The sequence below is a fragment of the Octopus bimaculoides genome, chromosome 14 (genome assembly GCF_001194135.2).
Source record: "Octopus bimaculoides isolate UCB-OBI-ISO-001 chromosome 14, ASM119413v2, whole genome shotgun sequence".
Taxonomy (NCBI): Eukaryota; Metazoa; Mollusca; class Cephalopoda; order Octopoda; family Octopodidae; genus Octopus; species Octopus bimaculoides.
In genome coordinates this window covers 48,114,641-48,133,547 of record NC_068994.1, presented here as the reverse complement: position 1 = coordinate 48,133,547, position 18,907 = coordinate 48,114,641, and the positions used below count along the sequence as shown (strand labels likewise).

The 18,907-nt window shown below is 36.2% G+C and overlaps 1 protein-coding gene and 1 non-coding gene across 2 annotated transcripts in view; one reads left to right on the top strand and one right to left on the bottom strand.

The window, feature by feature from the left end:
• Positions 1–18,907, top strand: part of LOC106876394 (armadillo-like helical domain-containing protein 3) — a 34,119-nt gene that overhangs the window by 4,728 nt on the left and 10,484 nt on the right. The window contains exons 2-15 of the mRNA XM_014924918.2: positions 3,871–4,022; positions 4,452–4,508; positions 7,971–8,036; positions 8,551–8,634; positions 9,982–10,089; positions 10,535–10,627; positions 11,185–11,259; positions 11,615–11,701; positions 12,472–12,528; positions 13,316–13,359; positions 14,137–14,197; positions 16,707–16,753; positions 17,055–17,130; positions 18,688–18,763. Coding sequence (XP_014780404.1) covers positions 3,900–4,022; positions 4,452–4,508; positions 7,971–8,036; positions 8,551–8,634; positions 9,982–10,089; positions 10,535–10,627; positions 11,185–11,259; positions 11,615–11,701; positions 12,472–12,528; positions 13,316–13,359; positions 14,137–14,197; positions 16,707–16,753; positions 17,055–17,130; positions 18,688–18,763 — 1,054 coding nt within the window. The 5' untranslated portion in view covers positions 3,871–3,899. The remainder of the gene's footprint in view (positions 1–3,870; positions 4,023–4,451; positions 4,509–7,970; positions 8,037–8,550; positions 8,635–9,981; positions 10,090–10,534; positions 10,628–11,184; positions 11,260–11,614; positions 11,702–12,471; positions 12,529–13,315; positions 13,360–14,136; positions 14,198–16,706; positions 16,754–17,054; positions 17,131–18,687; positions 18,764–18,907) is intronic.
• LOC128249468 (small nucleolar RNA U13) lies at positions 15,775–15,883 on the bottom strand. The gene has a single exon (XR_008265586.1). It is a non-coding gene; the product is annotated as a small nucleolar RNA U13 (small nucleolar RNA).

Genomic DNA, 18,907 nt, shown 5'->3' with positions numbered 1-18,907 from the left:
GACACGTAAAAGCACCCACTACACTCTCTGAGTGGTTGGCGTTAGGAAGGGCATCCAGCTGTAGAAACTCTGCCAAATCAGACTGGAGCCTGGTGTTGCCATCCGGTTTCACCAGTCCTCAGTCAAATCGTCCAACCCATGCTAGCATGGAAAGCGGACGTTAAACGATGATGATGATGATGATGATGATATATATGTATGTATATATATATACATACATGTGTGTGAGTGTATAGGCCATCTAAGACTTCACAAGTCAGGAAAAAAATGCACTCATCTGTCTGTAAAGTATTATATATCCATTACGGTTGATCTTACCAATCAGTTTTGCACCAGGGGTTCAACGGAGTGTTAGGTAACAGTCCGATTATGTAAACATGTGCTCTTCAGATGTAGCCATTATGGAATGAAATATGGTGGCTGCTCTCTATATATATCGAGGGAACTCCTTTTTAAGGCACTGGGCTTTGCTGGTCTTACATTGAAGTTAGTGACAAGGATATACACATCATGCACATCAGAAGAACCCTACTCTTCAGCAAGGGATTGACCAGAACCAAATGAACTGACCCAGAAGGTTCCTTCGACATGGCAGTAAGTGCATTCAACAGCACTGATGTGTATGACTTTGTTGGTTTCTTCTTTGTCCTAGATTTACTCAAAAACAAGTTCCCTTTCACTAGCTTTGGCCTCTATAGGGATGATGTGCTGGCAATATCTAGAGGGCAAATGGCCACATGCCATAGTTTTCAAGAACCTGGTAAAGCATATCAGCAGAAGAATCTCTGACTTATCTTCAAGCAAAAAGCTTTTCGATGCTGCTGCCCTGTACTTATAATGAGGCTCTGGCTGCCAGCAGTTTCAAGGATAGAACTAGTTACATGCCAGACCCTAACCCCTCCAAGAGAAAATGCCACTGAGAAATGCTGTGGTTTACACTGCCCTTCTCTTTAAGTGTTAAAACCCGAGTAGGTTAGCTTGATAGATAAGCACTTCCCACGTACAAATATGTTCAGCAAAATATTTAATAGGCTCACCTTGAGAATTCCTTTAGCAGTGCACCCAATATAAAAAATATTTTAGGAGGTAGACCTACACCTGAGACAGAGGTGGGATGCTCGTGTAATGGTAACACAACATGTCCACTGAATGGCCACTGTAATATGGAGACTGTCGTATACGAGGCAGAGGTGACAGCAATAGGACCAAATGGACAACCAAACATGTGAAAGTACATGGAAGCAACTGGAGACCCCTTTAGAACCCACTGTAACAACCACAAGGTCTCCTTCAACATCCTTGAGAGATGTACAAGCACATATGGTCATTATAAGAAAGCACCACTGAGTGCAGCATAAAGTGGAAGGTTCTTGAGAAATGTAAAACTTACTTCAATAGCAGCAGGAAGTACAGATTATGCCTGGCTGAGAAAAAAACTAATCTTAAAGAGCTCCCAGCACCCAGGCATCTACCTGAACAGCAGAAGTGAAAATGTTCATCCTTGTCCACATGAAAGGAAGTACATCCTATCATACCTGCATGCCCCATCATGATTATAATCACCAGTCTTCCACCCCTTATCCCCCACTCCCTACATTTACCTTTAAATCCTACCCAGTCTGTACAGTTGTTGCCTACCTTCCCTTTGCCATTCCTCTGTATCTTTCACCCTCATACACTCTTCCTACCTCCCTCGTTCACACACACGCTCCTAGTTACTCTGCTCACACTCACTTCTACTCACCTTGTACCTTGAGAGGCCACCTCATCAGCGCTATTTATTTCTTTGCAGCTCATCTACAACAACCACCTGCTCTCTCCCTTCCTTTCTCTCATATTTTAACACCGCATCTCCCAGTTTAAAGCCACCTACCTCCCCAAATCAGGGTTCATAGTCTTTCAAGCTACATGGTGACCCCATGTACACACTGTAAAGTGGTTGATGTTAGGAAGGGCATCCAGCTGCAGAAACCATGTCAAAGCAGTCACTGGAGCATGATGGAGTCTTTGGATCCAGTGGATCCTGTCAAACTGTCCAGCCCATGCCAACATGAAACATGGATGTTAAATTATGATAATGATTATGACATATGCAACATGACTGTGAGGGTAAGACATTCACTTCAGAAGTACATGGTTAGATTTCAGTCCCTCTGCAGAGAGAGAGATAGGCTAACACACTACTATTTCTGCACACCAAACACTTGTCCTACAAAATAGTGAAGTACATTGTATAATAGTTGTAATACTTAAAATATGTAACCTGGAAATACTTATTTATTTAGGACAATGATTTAGCACAGGATTGGGGAACTTTTTCAACCAATTACCCCAAAATGTATCTATTTATGCTGATGTTACCCACTTGATTTGAAAGGAAGAAAATCATAGATTCTTTGAATTCAAAAGGTTTATTGAATCTGTTTATATGAATCTATTTACACATCCATTACATTGGACAGATGCAGTGTTGCCAAAAGAAAATTTTCTGTCGCAACAAGGAACACGTTTTTTATGTAATTTTACTTATATCTAACGAGTCCTCATTACTCCCAAGAATTTCGTTTTTACCCCACTTAATGCAAATTTACCCTGATTCGCCACCCTCTTACCTAGCAGAATAGGTAGAATGAGTATTGAAACAGCTTTTGAAATCTGTATTTGTTACATTTCAACCTCTCAAGGTATTATTTTAGATAATTTCTGTTTGAGGTGAATTTGGCCTTTCAAAAATAAAGTACCTATCACGTACTAGGATCGATATATTTGACTATTTCTTATTCATGTGCCTTTGTTTTAAAAAGTCAGTATGATGAGCAACTTCGCCATCAAGAGTTATCTCTCTTCAATCTATTGATTTATCAGTAGTTTTGTGTGTATGTGTACAAATATCTACACACACACACACAGATATGCAAAAAAAGAACATCCATCTCTCACACATGCACACATACACTCATAAAGAAATAAATACTGCTGGTTTGTGAAAGCAGTTAAAGTAAAGATAACTTCTTACTAGTAGTGTCTTGAAAAGTCTTCCTTTCGTCTGTCTAGATTCATCCTTTTGATACCAACCCACTTGAAAGTGCCCCTTGTTCTGTTATACAAATTCCCTGTTTTAAAGAGTTTTAAATTGCATGTTAACCCCAGTTTTATAATATCAATTTTATATTAAATTCTTTGTTATTTTCAAATTTAACTGAACAAACCCACTGTATTTTAACAGAATTATGGTAACAAAAGGATTAAATAAAGACCTGTAATATATCAAGATTTATTCAATCAACCATAACTTCATCTCTCTCTGAAGAAATGACCTTTTATTATATAATTTTTAAATTTGCAAGAATTTTTTTTTTTTTTTTTTTTAGACACATGAGTTTTGCAGATCCTCCCAGTCTGAAGAAACTCAATGCAAACAAGGAGGGAATTCAGTAGGGCTGTATTTTTGAAAAGAAAGGAAAGAATTGGAAAAGTCTTTAGTTTCAAATCCAAGTAGTGAGAGAGAGAGATGAGTTAGTCAAGTGTGTCTGGATGGATGTGGTGTACAGATTTGTAGTTCAAAGTAGCAGGGGTAGACAAGCCAAAAAGAGAAAACCATGCCTCTGTCAACTAATGGTTATTATATGTTGGTGCAGGAATTATGAATAAGACCCTGTGTAACGTCTATACTTCAGTTAGTGACCATAAGACTCACTTTCCCTGTCTTCTTTATTTCAGCTGAGAACCATAAGACTAACACTATTGACTATAACTGTCCACTCTATCATAACCTATATTGTGATATACTACAATATCATAATCTATATTCACCTACTGATCTCTCTGTTACGTCCTTCCTTACATTCAGTTATGTCTTCTATATTTCAGCTAGTGACCATAAAACTGACTGCTCTGTCATGTCACAAGAAGCACTCACCATGAAAGAACAGAGTTCATCATCTGTACTACTACGCAGAGGTTCTACCAACAAGATCCCTCTCAAAGAGAAATTTGTCCAGATATATGAAGCTTTCTTTCAGGTGAGTTCATTACCATCATCGCCTGTTAACATCCACTTTTCCATACTTGCATGAGTCGAGCATAGTTGAGTAGCCTGCACCTATGCCTTATATAAATCTTTCTCTGAGTTGTGCTTTATAATGCTATTGATATTGTTGTTTTAAATGTTATTTGTAGGTTAGGTTTCAACCACAATATCACCAACCTAGGAAGGCTTGTAAATATCATGGACTCTGGCCCTTCTTCCCTGATTAATCTATATTTTGTTAAATGCTGTAACTTCAAAATCACTGTCACCCCTCTTCTTTATTAAAAATTTAATAAATATCCATGCTGCAAAAACGCATTGAGTAATCCTTCAGTTTAAGGTTAAATTGCTTTTATATAAAACTTGATATAAAAATACAAACATCAATATATATTTCTTATTTATTTATTTATTTATTTAGCTTGAAGACCCTTCAACAGGCAACCCTAACTTTTGGGATGAATTATTTTTGTTAAAAGTAAGTCGTGTTTAATCTCTGACTTGTTGAGTTTATAGGCACTTCTCTCTTGCATAAATCTTTCTTATATTTTTGCAGCAGGAGAGAGAAAATTATTTAACCAAAGGAAGTCATTGAGTGAATTGCCTCTTTGTCAGTTTCATCATCATTGTGTTAATATGTTAGTACAAGTTTGGTTGTGTTTGCAGCATGGTATGTTAGCAAACCTTTCAATCCTGTCATCCTTGTGTTTGTGAGATCCGAAATCATCAAACCTAACCTCACCATATCTTCCTCTGTCTCTCTTGGCCTTCTTCTGAAATAAATACCATCCACTATCAGTACATCGTACCCTTTCCCCCAGCTATTTCAGTACAACCTCTTCTCTTGTATGCATGAGTTGATCATAGGCTTAGGAAAACAGAGATGCAGGGAGTGCAAGCACATCCCCTAAAGTTGGAGACAGAGATGCAATGAAAATGCTTTGAACATCCTGCTGAAAGACTTCATCTCCAAATTGAACATGCATAGAAACATTTTGGGACTGATTTGAAACATTACTTTTCCATTATTGGTGATGTTGATGATACCTACAAAGAATAACACTTAAAAACAAACAAGTAATTTGTGTGTGTGTGTGTGTGTGTAAATATATATATGTATGTGTGTGTGTATATATATATATATATATATATATATATATATATATATATATTTATTTATTTATATATTTATTTATATATATAGAATATTGAAACTGTACCTCCTTCCCTCATTAACTTTATAGTGTTTCAACACTCAAGTGTGTCTGTCTGCTTTAGTGGAATGGTTTGAAGTAATTTTTGAGATGTAAACTAAATTTTTGGCCAACCCATTGATAAATTTGAAAGCACTGACAAATCTGACCTACATTTTTGACTACTTTCCTCTTAGCAGAATTTGACAACTTTCAATGTTGTACTTGGTAGAGTTATTTATTTTCCTTGCTCTTTCTTTGTAATATGAGCCTATCCATGAAGGTCAGCCATTATATTTTATAATCAATGGTTGTTGTTGGCATTTCATCTCTATCTAATGGACTTTGAATTTTTGTAGTGATACACGTTATTACTTACTATTATTTTCGTCTGTTTGTGCTGTTCTTTATAAGAAATTCAGTGTTAACAGTTCTAAGTTAAGTGTTATTGATTTGTATCTGAAGTACAAGGATACAATCGATTTTACCAGACATAGTATTTAACTGATACATGCCTATAAAGCAGTCTCTGTGTGGTTGCTCAGTGTGCCAGAAAAAGCAGCCAAATTTCTTTACCCCCACCTTGAATCATACTCATCTATCTTAACACATATATATACCCCTGGTTGCGTTGTCACAATGCAAAACCTGCACCTACTTGTTTAGACATGAACTCTCCAAGAAGCATCTGACTGAGCATACAAAATGTTCGGTAGGGAGTCGACACCCATAGCTAAAAGTGGCATACTGTCCTTCTCTTCCAGATTGTGAAAGCTTACCGTAACGTTTTATCTAAATACAGTGAAATTTTAAGACTTCATTTTTTTATGGGCATATATGGGTTAAAGAAAGGAAGGATGCATTGAACAAGCAGTAGTTGTATATATAAAGATGGGATGGTCATCGTTTGACCATAGGTCTGTTCAATAAGCAATGAACTTGGAATAAACAACAACTATTCTTTTATTCTTGTACATGTTTTAGTCAAATGAATCAACCCCAGTATTTTTTTTTTAGCCTGGTACTTATTATGTTTGTATCTTTTGTTGAACTGTTAAGTTATTGGAAGACAAACACATCAACACTGGTTGTCAAGTGGTGATAGAGGACAAACACAAATACACATATATATGCACACACACAAACACACACACGACGGGATTCTTTCAGTTTCCTCCTACCAAATCCACTCACAATGATTTGGTTGACCCAAAGCAACTTACACAAGGTTCCATGTAGTGGGACCAAACCCAGAACCATGTTGTCAGGAAGCAAACTTCTAACCACACAGCCACACCTGCTAATTAGTATATACATTTTACATTGATTCTTGGGCAGGATCCTCATCAGATTTGAACTCAGAATATATGGCAACATATCTAAATATTGCAAGGTGTTTTGTCAAGTGCTGTTCTGAATGTGACACTTCACTGCCCTCGCACATTATAATTCCTAACATTGTACAAAACCAGAAATTGGAGGAAGGTTTAGCTGACTTAAGTGGCCTCAGTTCTTGATTGATATTTTAATAACAATACTAATCATCATCATCATCATCGTCGTTTAACGTCCGCTTTCCATGCTAGCATGGGTTGGACGATTTGACTGAGGACTGGTGGACCAGATGGCTACACCAGGCTCCAATCTGATTTGGCAGAGTTTCTACAGCTGGATGCCCTTCCTAACGCCAACCACTCCGAGAGTATAGTAGGTGCTTTTACATGCCACCGGCACAAAGGCGAGTCAGGCGGTACTGGCAATGGCCACACTCAAAATGGTGTATTTTATGTGCCACCTGCACAGGAGCCAGTTCGGCGGCACTGGCAACGATCTCGCTTGAATGTCTTTACACTAATAATAATGATAATAATAATAATAATAATAATAACCCATTCTACTATAGGCACAAGGCTTGAAATTTTACATTGATCCCCCTCCCTGCTCACACACACATACACACACTGCGTAACTGGTGTTTATTTTATCGACCCCAAAAGGATGAAAGGCAAAGTCAACCTCAACAAAATTTGAACCCAGAACATAAGGACAGACAAAATGCTACTAAGCATTTCACCTGGTGTGCTAACAATTCAATCAGCTCACCACCTTAATAATAATAATAATAATAATAATGCTTGTATGGAGCAGACAGATTTTTGTGGCCAGATGCTCTTCCTGTTGCCAACCCTCACCTGTTTCCAAGCAAGGTAATATTTTCACCATTGTTTGGACATTTTCACAGAGAACTGGAAACGAATAACACTACTTGTGTGATGGTAGTATAACACACATTTGCAACTATCATGATATCAAGACAAGGTTAAATAGACACACATGCATGCATACATACTTACTTACTAACTTACTTGTTAAGGGCTTCTTTCAGTTTCTGTCTACCACATCCTCTCATAAAGCCCAAAATTATAGTAGAAGACACATGCCCAAGATGCCATGCAATGGGATTGAACCTGAAACTATGTGGTTGAGAAACAAACTTCCTAACCACACAACCATGTTTGCACCTATCATCATCATCATCATGTCACCATATTGACCACAAATATTTATACATTGATGACGATTATTATCAACATCACCACAATATTGCTATAACAACCGCAATTATTCATGTCGTCATCATTACAAAATTCTTACAGTTACCACAACCAAACACATCATTATCATCATCATCAACACCACACCAGTACTGCTACATCACCTGTAATACTTGGTATTTTTTTTTCCAGGTCAAGTCTTCCTATATTGAGGCAGAATTTGACAAGTTGAATGAAGATGCTTTGGTTTCACTGAAGGTATTGTATATTATTACTGAGCTGTTATACTTAATTATCATTGAGATAATATGGATGCACTGTTTTATTTAGTTATCATTGACATAATGGATGACAATCTCAGATTTGGGTAATTCTGAAATATGCTCGGCCTTCTTATGGGTCTTCTTATGTCGTGCTTGAGAAGAAGACCCATCAAGCTGAGCGAAATCGCTGTCTTGGCAGATACCAGTGTCACACAAATGGCACCCATGCTGGTGGCATGTAAAAGCACCCATTACACTCTCAGAGTGGTTGGCATTAGGAAGGGCATCCATTTCCTATTAAGCCATTAGTCCATTTCCTATTAAGTGTGTGTGTTTATTAGTCCATTTCCTATTAACACACCATTAAGCAGTCCATCCACCCTCAGTTGTGTATGAATCCTATATCACAAACCTAAACAGTAATTTAAAAAAAACTTTTAATGCTTAAAATTAATTATTTGCAGAAGAGGGAGACAAAAACTGTGTTAATATGTCTATTTGCATTGCAGGACAATATCAATCTTTGGTTTTATAAATGTGTGGAGACATTAAAACAGCAGACAGCACCATTTCGAGTGGTGAATGCAATCCATGTAAGTGACTAATTGTTTTTTTATTGTTTAGTTCTAGATTGGCCCTGATTGAGCAGTTCCTGTGGTCAAAGACACTCCGTCTGTGACCATCACATTTTTATTTTAGAAAGTTTATGTTAAACTACTTTGTCTAATGTGTCTACCGTCTCTTGAAGACAATAGGGTGTGTTCTGTGGGAGATTTGTCTGCTATTTTTAGCTAATACATGGACCATGTATAAAGTTCTCTCTTTGGTTAGTAATTACTTGAAAGACTTACTTTCAGGTGGTTTTTGAACCCACTCTCACGTAATTAAGGGTTAAATTAATTGCCAGGCACTTATGTCATATATGATGTCCAAAGGACTATCTAAATTCAGCAATGTAAGTTAATGGAACTCTCTGCAGCTTTCATAGTGCTACCACTGTTCGTAGTAATGAGTCTTTCCACTCTGTGGTATCTACTAACTACTAAGTAGCCTGACCCATTGACAGTTATATGTTTGGACCATATATCATCATCATTATCATCATTATGTAACATCCATTATCCATGCTAGCAGGGGTTGGACAGTTTGACAGGAGCTGGCAAACCAGAGAATTGTCTGTTTTGGCATGGTTCCTACACCTGGATGTCCTTCCTAATACTAACCACTTTACAGAATGTACTGGGTGCTTTTTACATGGTACCAGTACTGGCAGGATGGACTATATATATATATATATATATATATATATATAGAAACCATGCCAAATGAGATTGGAACCTGGTGAAGCTCTCCAGCTTGCCAGAGCTGGTCAAACCATCCAACCCATGCCAGCATGGACAACAGACGTTAAATAATGATGATATATAGAGTGTGTGATTTTTATATACATATATAGATATAAAATCACGCGCACACACATTCTTTCTTTCTTTCTCTCTCTCTCTCTCAGTATTGATGACGGGAAATAAACCACTGAAACATGCTCTGGTATCCACTATATTTCCAACTTAAATGTTACAAGCCATCCGGCTACTCACAAAATGAATGTATAAAAAATTTTTTAAATCTCACTAATCAGTGTAAATCACTGTAAATGTTAGACAGACACAATTTAGACTTTGTAGATTTATTTCAGATCTATCACTAGATGCCAATAAAAATGTATGTATGCAACATATATTGAGTGCTATCATTATATTTCTTTTCTAAGTTGTAACATTTGTGTGTGTGTGTGTGTGTAAACAACTGAAGTTATGATTTGTTAATTGAACCTGTTCTGGTTGAAGTGGCAGTGAACACAAACAGTTTTGAGGTAGAGCAAGGATAAAATGTGTATGTTATCTTATTCAGTTCTCAGAATGCTGTTTTCATCATTGTAGACATTGTGTGCATTGATACGTGGAGTATTCCGGAAGACTCGCAATAATTATGGATTTGATATCATTAACATTCTAATTGGCTTTGATATGGCCGAAACGTTGATGCAAGTAAGTGTTCTTCTTCCCTGCTACCTCTCTCTCTCTCTCTCTCTCTCACACACACACTCTTGCTCTTTCTATCTGTATGTGTATATTTCTACATGTGTGTATGTTTGTTTACCTCCAGTACCAAAACAGGCTGAATGTCTAATCAGCTGAACCAAATTGTCTTGTTCCAAGAAAATACTGTTAAAATGCTTGTTGTTGTTAAGTTCTGATCTAAATCCTGTGTAGAGGTCAACTTTATCTTTCAAGCTTCTGCGTTAATAAATTATGAACCAGTTAAATACTGGGTCAATGTAATCAGCTATGTTTCCATCCTCTAAATTTGTATCCTTTTGTATCCAATCTATTCAAACATTGTGTGTGTGTTCTCACACTTGTATTTCTGTTCATCTATAATTGTATCTATAATAAACTCAAAAATGTATCATTTCCTGTATCATCTTTACAGTCATTGGTAGAAAGCTTAAACAAGTTTCTCACTGGAGACTTTTCCATGAGTCTCAAACAGTTATCCTTGAAGCTGCTTCTTGTTCTTGCCACAGTAAGTCTGTCTTAACAGATTGTTTTTCTTTCTTTCATTGCTTGATATTTGTGTATCACATAAAGTCATATATAATCACTACAGCACATGGGGGGGGGGGGGCCTCAAACTGAAGTAGGAGTTTTCTACATTGTTACTTCACCTGCTCAACATAACAGTCAGGTCTTTATAAATAGGATCACAAAAATGAAAGGATTGGGTTTTTTTTTTTGTTGTTTTTATTGCTTGATCTTCTTGAGGCATAGGCAATATACTGAGAGCAATAGAAAAGGCTGGAAGGGACAGAAATGAGAATGGTTCAGTGGATGAGCAGAGTATCACTGGGAGAGAGGACAGTAGAGAATGATAGGAATAGCCAGTGATGGGTGTTTTTGAAGAGAAATGGGATGATATGGCTGGGTCATGTGCTGAGGAAGGATGACTGTGACTGGGTGAGAGGTAATGGAAGAGTTCATATGGCAAAATATTTGAAAAAGAACAAATAATGAGATAAAACATGCTTCAGTGTATTCTTTCTGTGTAATGGTGTAAAATGTCTTACCATTATATCATTTCAGGCTACCGATAACATTTCCCAGAACACTATGCTAGAATATATTCTCATCAATTGTGTCTTTGAATCCCTTATTTTGGTAAGTTGCTGACTACTACTACTACTACTACTACTACTGACTATTATAATTTCTTTATAATTAGTGAATGTCCTGGATTATATTCTGGAAGACACCAGAAGAGAGAATTGCAATTTGACCAAAATGAGAACAAGCATTTTCAGACATCCAAGACAGGACAAATAGGGAATGTCCTATTGTTAATCATTGATTGGCATTATTCTTACTCTTTGCAGAGGGGCACTTCTCTGCAGTGTGTGGATTCCCACCTCTGGATTATTACATTAAGATATTTAGCAACATTAATTTTGTTAATTTTTAATTGTTTAATGAAATTTTACTCAGACTTTTCTTTTTTAAATGTCTAATATTACAGATTTTGGGCAATTCCATTTATCGACCAACCCTTGGCTATGATGCTGTTTTGCTTCTAACGTTATTGGTGCAATACAGAAAATATGAAGTAAGTTAGACCAGCATCTAGCTATACTCCTATTTATGTGACTAAGTGGGCATCAAATATACTCATGCTGGCAGATTTCACTTATTTGTAGCAGGAAATAACCTGTCATTTGTCTCCACATTCCACCAACTGCTTTTCCCTCAATCTGTTTCTCTAGTTTGTTATTTTGTTATTTGTTTAATCACTCTTTACTAAACATTTTCTCCTCCTCCATCAATTCATTGTCTTTCCCCAAACTTTATCCCTTTGGAACTCTCTCTCTCTCTCTCTCATATTCAAAGTGAACATGAACTTTTAAACATTTTCTTTGCACTAAACATTAATAATTTACCAATGTATGTGTATGTATATGCATTAAAACCTGTATATGCAGGCATGGCTGTGTGTTAAGAAGTTTGCTTCCCAACCACATGGTTTCAAGTTCAGTCCCACCGTGTGGCACCTTAGGCAAGTGTCTTCTACTATAACCTCAGGCTGACCAAAGCCTTGTGAATGGATTTGTCAGATGGAAATTGAAAGAAGCTCATTATATATACATGTGTGTGTGTTTGTCTCCAACCATTTTGACAACTGGTGTTGGTTTGTTTATGCTCTTGTAACTTGAGTTCAAATTCTGCCAACTTTGCCTTTCATCCTTTTGTGGGTCAAGAAATAAAGAGTCAATCAAATATTGGGGGTTGATGATACCAACTTACCCCTCCCCTCAAAATCGGTGGCCCTGTGTCTAAATTTGAACTCATTATATCAAAAGCTATGTTTTTCTCTTTCAGTCTGCTAATCCATACATTGTGAAATTATCCATTCTAGATGATGAACTAGCTTTGACTGTAAGTATATATTTCCTCTCCATTTTCATTCCTTCCTCCTCTTCTTTAACTGCCACCAAACATTTGCTGAAAACAAATTTCTAGACTGTTGAATTGAAAATGTGTTCTTTAACCAGAAAATAGTCTTCTTTCTGACTAGCAAAGTTTTAAGTTCCCCTTGTTAAAATTAAACAGCCATCTGGTGACCATAAGTATTATTATATCCTTTATGGTAGACTTTCTAAGTCTTCTGCCCAAGTAGTTAGACATCACTATGCTAATAAAAAAGAAAAAAATCATTTTCTTTTACTAAGGCACTGGAGCAGATTTTATAATAGAGAAAGCATAATCAATGTTAAAATGTTCAATTTAAATTCAACCTAAAATCTGATGTGCAGTACTGTTGTAATGTCATTTTCAGTGATTCTTCTAGTCTTCTACTTCATTAAGGAGTTGGCAAGCTGAAGGGCTGCACCAGGCTCCAATTGTCTGTTTTGGCATGGTTTTTATGACTGGATGCTCTTTCCGCAGAGTGCATTGGGTGCTTTTTATGTGGCACCAACATCAGTAGGGTTGCCAAGTAAATTGCAAGACAAAAAAAAACCCTCTTAGCTAGGAGAGGGAGTAGAACTACAGGAAGTAGCTTTGTGCAAGGTAGAAAAGTTAGAATATATGTGTATATTTGTAAGCCTAGCTGTTGAATTTGAACATTGAAGGAATTTTATTCAGTGGTGTGTCAACATGTAGAATGTCCTCCTTACCACTCTTATTGCCCCTCCTCACTCATCCTATCTTGCTTTTGTTGCAGGGTTATGCTCAGGTGGTTTCATCATCTCTTACAGACTTCAACAGGTATAGTGGATAAATTCTATCTTAATTACTGGCTTATGTGCATGTTGTCATGTTGTGTTTATAGTTAAATTAGTTATTAACATATTCAATGTAGTGAGTGTCGAAAATTTAACTAGAAATACTCATGTGTGAGAAAAAGAATAACATGAATTCAATATCTAATATTACTTTAATCATTTAAACATCCATCCTTCCTTCCTTCCTTTCTTTCTTTCTTCATCATCATCATTTAATATCCATTTTCCATACCGGCATGGTTGGACAGTTTGACAGGAGCTGGCAAACCAGAAGACTGCACCAAGGTTTGCTGTCTGCTTTGGCATGGTTTCTTTGACTGGAAGTCCTTCCTAATGTTAACCACTTTACAAAGTGAACTGAGTGCTTTTTATGTGACACCGGCACCAGTGAGGTCTCCAAGTAACTAGCAAGACATGACCCTTCAGCTGAGAGGAGAGTAGTATTAAGGGAGGTGGCATTGTGCCAGGTAATGATAGAGGAAGAGAAGCAGGTGTCTTGCTGTAGAGGTGATACATGGCTACCCCAGTTTGAAAAGGAGAGAGAGAAGATGGTGAAAACGATGTGTTGGGGTATATCTTCAGTTCACAGGGATGTGTTCCGTACATACATGCATGAATGTATGTACATACATACGTACATGCATACTTATAAGAACTTGTAAAAACAACATATGATGTAAAATAATCTGAACTTCACAAATGCTATTAATATTTCTATTTATTTTTCACATTAATTCTTTTCTTTGTCATATTTTTGCAGAGAATATCAGACTAAAAATTCAGAACCACAAACTGGATGGTTTTCTGCAATTGCTAACATGGTAAGTTTTATTTTTATTTGACTCCCACTTTGATGGAATATAGATTTTTTTTTTATATAATGTGTGTGCATTCATTTCCTTGGTAGCATGGCTGGGATGTTGTTTTTTTTGTTTTGCTTTTTGTTTTTTATTTGACTATTTTTGTTTAGATCTAGACACCTTTCATACGTTTAACTATTCAACCATGAGGTTGGGGTGGAGTGAAACCTATTTTACGTCTCCCTCAGACAAATTGGAGTGTACAGCATTATTTTTAAAGTACAATACAACATAGTAATACGGTTTATATCTGTTGAAAGAAATAGGCTGAGTGATTGCCATTTAACTAACATTCTTAGAGTAAAGATTAGTACCATAATAGCAGATATTGAGAATATCATAACAAGAAAGCAATGCCTAAAATCACTTTGATTTTATTTTGTGTAAGTGTAATTTTATTTTTACTGTCAATAACATATTATTTTGTATTTATATTTGTTATTAAAAAATTTGGTTAATGTTAATTTTATTCACTATATTTTGAATTTTTAAAAAGTTTATATCTAAGTACCTTTGTGGCCCGGTGAATATACTTAAACTTATAATTTGGCCCACTAGGAAAAAAGGTTGGACATCCCTGCTCAAAAAGAATGGAGATACTTTTCTGAAATTGTGGTTAGATTATGTTATAGTGGTTTTAATGCATTTAGAGAAGGTCGTTTGCTTAGCTGACATAGTTTTTGTAAGGTAGTGAAAATTTTGTAAAAAATATTTTTTTCTCAGACAAAAATGCAGTAAATCTTACTTATTGTGTCCCATCTACCCTTACCTTTAAAATAAGCACCAGTATTGTGGGGTGATTTAACTGAAAATATATCTTCCTCAAAATATTTAGCCTTGTGGACAATAGCGTCGTTTCTAGCGAGCTAACCACGACTAGCTTACTGACTGAATGTTCAAGCAATTCAGGTGGAACAAATATCACAAGGTACTTTTCTTCGAAAGCGCCGGTTTTACAATTTTCCCCGAAAGATGTAATAATATATACTGCGATATTCAGTGTGTTGTTTTATGTCTATAGAATATATCGTAAAACGCTCAGTTCTGTAAAATGATCGTTTATTTGAAGTTGAGTGGATGTAGTATATCTTTTCCATGTGGTAACTTCTACTTTGGACTGAACGTTGTTTACATATATATTCGATAACTTTATTTATAACATTGGGTATGACGCTAAACTACCTTCGGTCGTGAGGCTGAGGTAAAGAATACGTACACCATCCGTTTTTGGCGTAACCCTAAACATCGCGTGTGCGTATTCTTTACCTTCGCCCGGAAGTGGGAACCACCTCTTAACCACTTTGGACCCAGGTCTACTCAGACCCGGAGTAGTAACATCTGTCAAGTGTCCTGTAGTCGTGGCGTGAGCAGATGCGCTATTTCAGCTAAGTGAAAGACTAGCCAAAAATCCAGGCTAAATAAACATTTATACTTCGACGCTCTTGTATAAAGAATTACTTTAGCTCCGGTAAGTCTAAGATCGGCTCCAGTATCTGATACAACCGGTTAGTGATCCTTCTTGGTTAGTTAATTCAGAGAATCAGACAGGGTGTCATGTCGTATAGTCGTAACAAGGTAAACGGCGACATGTCTCACATATCAGTACGTGATAACCCGATTCATCATTTCTTCTGAACACAGAAGGATCGATTATTGGTGTTTTGCGACTTTAACTTGTACATTTTATCTTATGATACATCAGGTGATATTTCTCATTTGCATATTGTCAGCTGAAATTTCTTTGATTATTAATTCCTGAGGAATGTTATTGGAGTGACATTGGAGTAATGTTATTTAAATTCGAAGTTTCAATTGTTTCTTACTTAATACATTAATTCATTTGAAATGTTGTGATGGAATTGTCTGATTACGTTTGTATGTCAGCGAATTGAAGAGTTGGAGGGTAGCGAGGAATCAGGGGAGATGACTGCAGCAATGTTTTTTTTTTTTTTTTTAAATTTCTAATTCATAGTTGTTTGTTTCCCAGGTCAATCTTGATCCAAGACATTTCAAAAGTGACCATCCATTATTTTATCTTTTATTTTTATTTTCATACAATGTGTCTTACCTTTGAAAAAAAAAACATGAAACATTAGATAATGTAGTCCTTAATGATCTGTTAAGCTTTTTCTTACAACATTTCTGTTGTTTCAATTAATTTTGAAAATAATGAAAAATTTAGTAAAATTCTTTGTCGTTATTAACCTGGTGTTTGGAACATAAAATAATGAGAAATTTTGATAGAAAGTTTTAATTTAAATCTCTTTAAAATAGAAATTCCATATCAAAGAACAAGGGACAGCCTCAAGTGGTTTGGTATTGAAATGATTAAAAGACAAAAATTGAAATTACATTTGATCAAGTAGAAACCAAAATTGTGGGTTAAATTTTGGTTTCTAACATAGTCACTTGTGGAATATTTTATTGAATTCATTTCAAAATAACAAATATTTATTTATGTTATTTTTAGGTTGGTAACATGTTTGTTGCAGAAGAGAAGACAGTGGAATCAGTCAGGTAAATATAAAAACGTTAAGTTTTCGGGGGGAGGGGACTAATCTATTTTATAATTATTTTTACTAATCCAGCAGGTCCTGTAATTAAAGGTGCTTCAGCTATGACCAACTGGTCTTTCTTATCAGTCATAGTCTAATACAGTGTTTCACAACCATCTTTTGCCTATGAACCTCTTTGATTCCCATTTTACATGGGTGGACCTTCATAGCCATTCAATGTTTAAAAAAATCCTGTTATTATATTTTTATAATTAAACGTTATTAGGAATTGTATTGTTTTGTATGTTTTCATATATTTTCAGAGCCAATGATTCCATCTTACTGGCCCTTTATGAAGCTATTCACTTAAATCGTAATTTCATCACAGCTCTGACACATGTTAGTATTATCTGGAGTTTTCTTCATTTATTTTTCTTACACAATGTAAATTTCAACCAGATAGCTACACAAAGTAAAAGACAGAAAAATGAACAAACACACGCACAGTAAACCACGAATCCACATATATAGTACAATATAACAAGCTTTCCAGAGATGTGTAATCAGGCAATTACTCTTTCTCAGTCACTTATCACATCTTGAGTACATTACTTATTTGGGCCTCAACACACTAAAGTTTCACCATATAGTAGCAGATTTAATAGAAACCCTCAAAATTATCCACCATCTTTCCAACAACAACTTTGGCCACCTCATGGACATGCTTCTAAAATCAAAACATAGCACAGCACCCATGACTTTCAGAAACACTATTTCACACTCAGACTTGTTAAGTATGCAATAAACTACCTGTATCAGTTGTCAGGACACTGCAAGAATTCCATGATTCCCAAAATCTGTGCCTGTGTACCCTTTTCTTGTAATGCTTTTTAATGCCTACTTTTCTATATGTTTGTGTTTTATTCTGTTTAATTCTAGCTTTCATTGCTGTCTTTCTTTGCTTGACTTATTAAAGGTATAAAAATTGTATACAAGTAGTGTAAGGCATTGTGTAAAAAGGAAGTGAAAAATGAAATCCACACTAACCTGCTAACACACACACATTTAAGATACGTAACTCAGCAGTACAATACAATTTTTAGTTTCTCAAAATGTAAAAACTTTATGATTCTTTCAAACTTAGTATAAAGTCAAGCTAGTGAGGGAGTCCTTACATGGTCACCTGACCTGCTCTAGAAATAGCAGCCAAAAAGATAGAATGATCGTCGTTGCAACTCCTTTGATTTGTATGTCCTTCCTAATGTCTACCACTTTACAGAGTGTACTGGTTGCTTTTTTTCTTGTGGAGCCAGCTCCTGTGAGGTTGCAAGACTAAGATCCTTTTGATTGTGTGGGACACTAACATTATGCTAGGTGATGAAAGGTTAAAATATGAAGGATGGGGCAGGGACAGACTTTTTTTTCTTCTTGCTGTAGAGGAGATACATGGCTACTTGCATTATACAAGAATGGATGGGAGTAATTAAGGTGAGACTGGAAAGAGGTGATGGTGATGAGGTGCCAGGGTGGGTTTCATCATCATCATCATCGTTTAACGTCCGCTTTCCATGCTAGCATGGGTTGGACGACTTGACTGAGGACTGGTGAAACCAGATGGCTACACCAGGCTCCAATCTAATTTGGCAGAGTTTCTACAGCTGGATGCCCTTCCTAATGCCAACCACTCAGAGAGTGTAGTGGGTGCTTTTACGTGTCACCCGCTCGAAGACAAAATATCAGGAAGGGTGTTTATAGAGGAAAAAAACTGTAATAAATTAATATATTTCTATGTCATCTATATATGAAGGCAATATGACTCCATAACTGCAGTCAATGACTGAAACCTGTAGAAGTTTATACATGTTGTATTGTGATGAGATATTTGTTTATCATGAATACATGAGATATTTCGTTAGCTAATTCACTTATCAAGTTTTATAAACCATCATTCACTAGGCACACACACCATCTACACCAGCAACACCACCTGCATCTCCAGCATTCCCTACCTCATTACCAACAGAAGAACAAGGTAAGTTTGCTTTTTTTTCTTGCATTTTCATTGTCTTCTCAGTAACAGCTTACTGCTTCAAGCAGTGATAGCACTACGAAATTTACGGTAGAGACGGACTATATGTAATCTGAACCTTTCCCCCCCTTATTTATTAATTTTTTT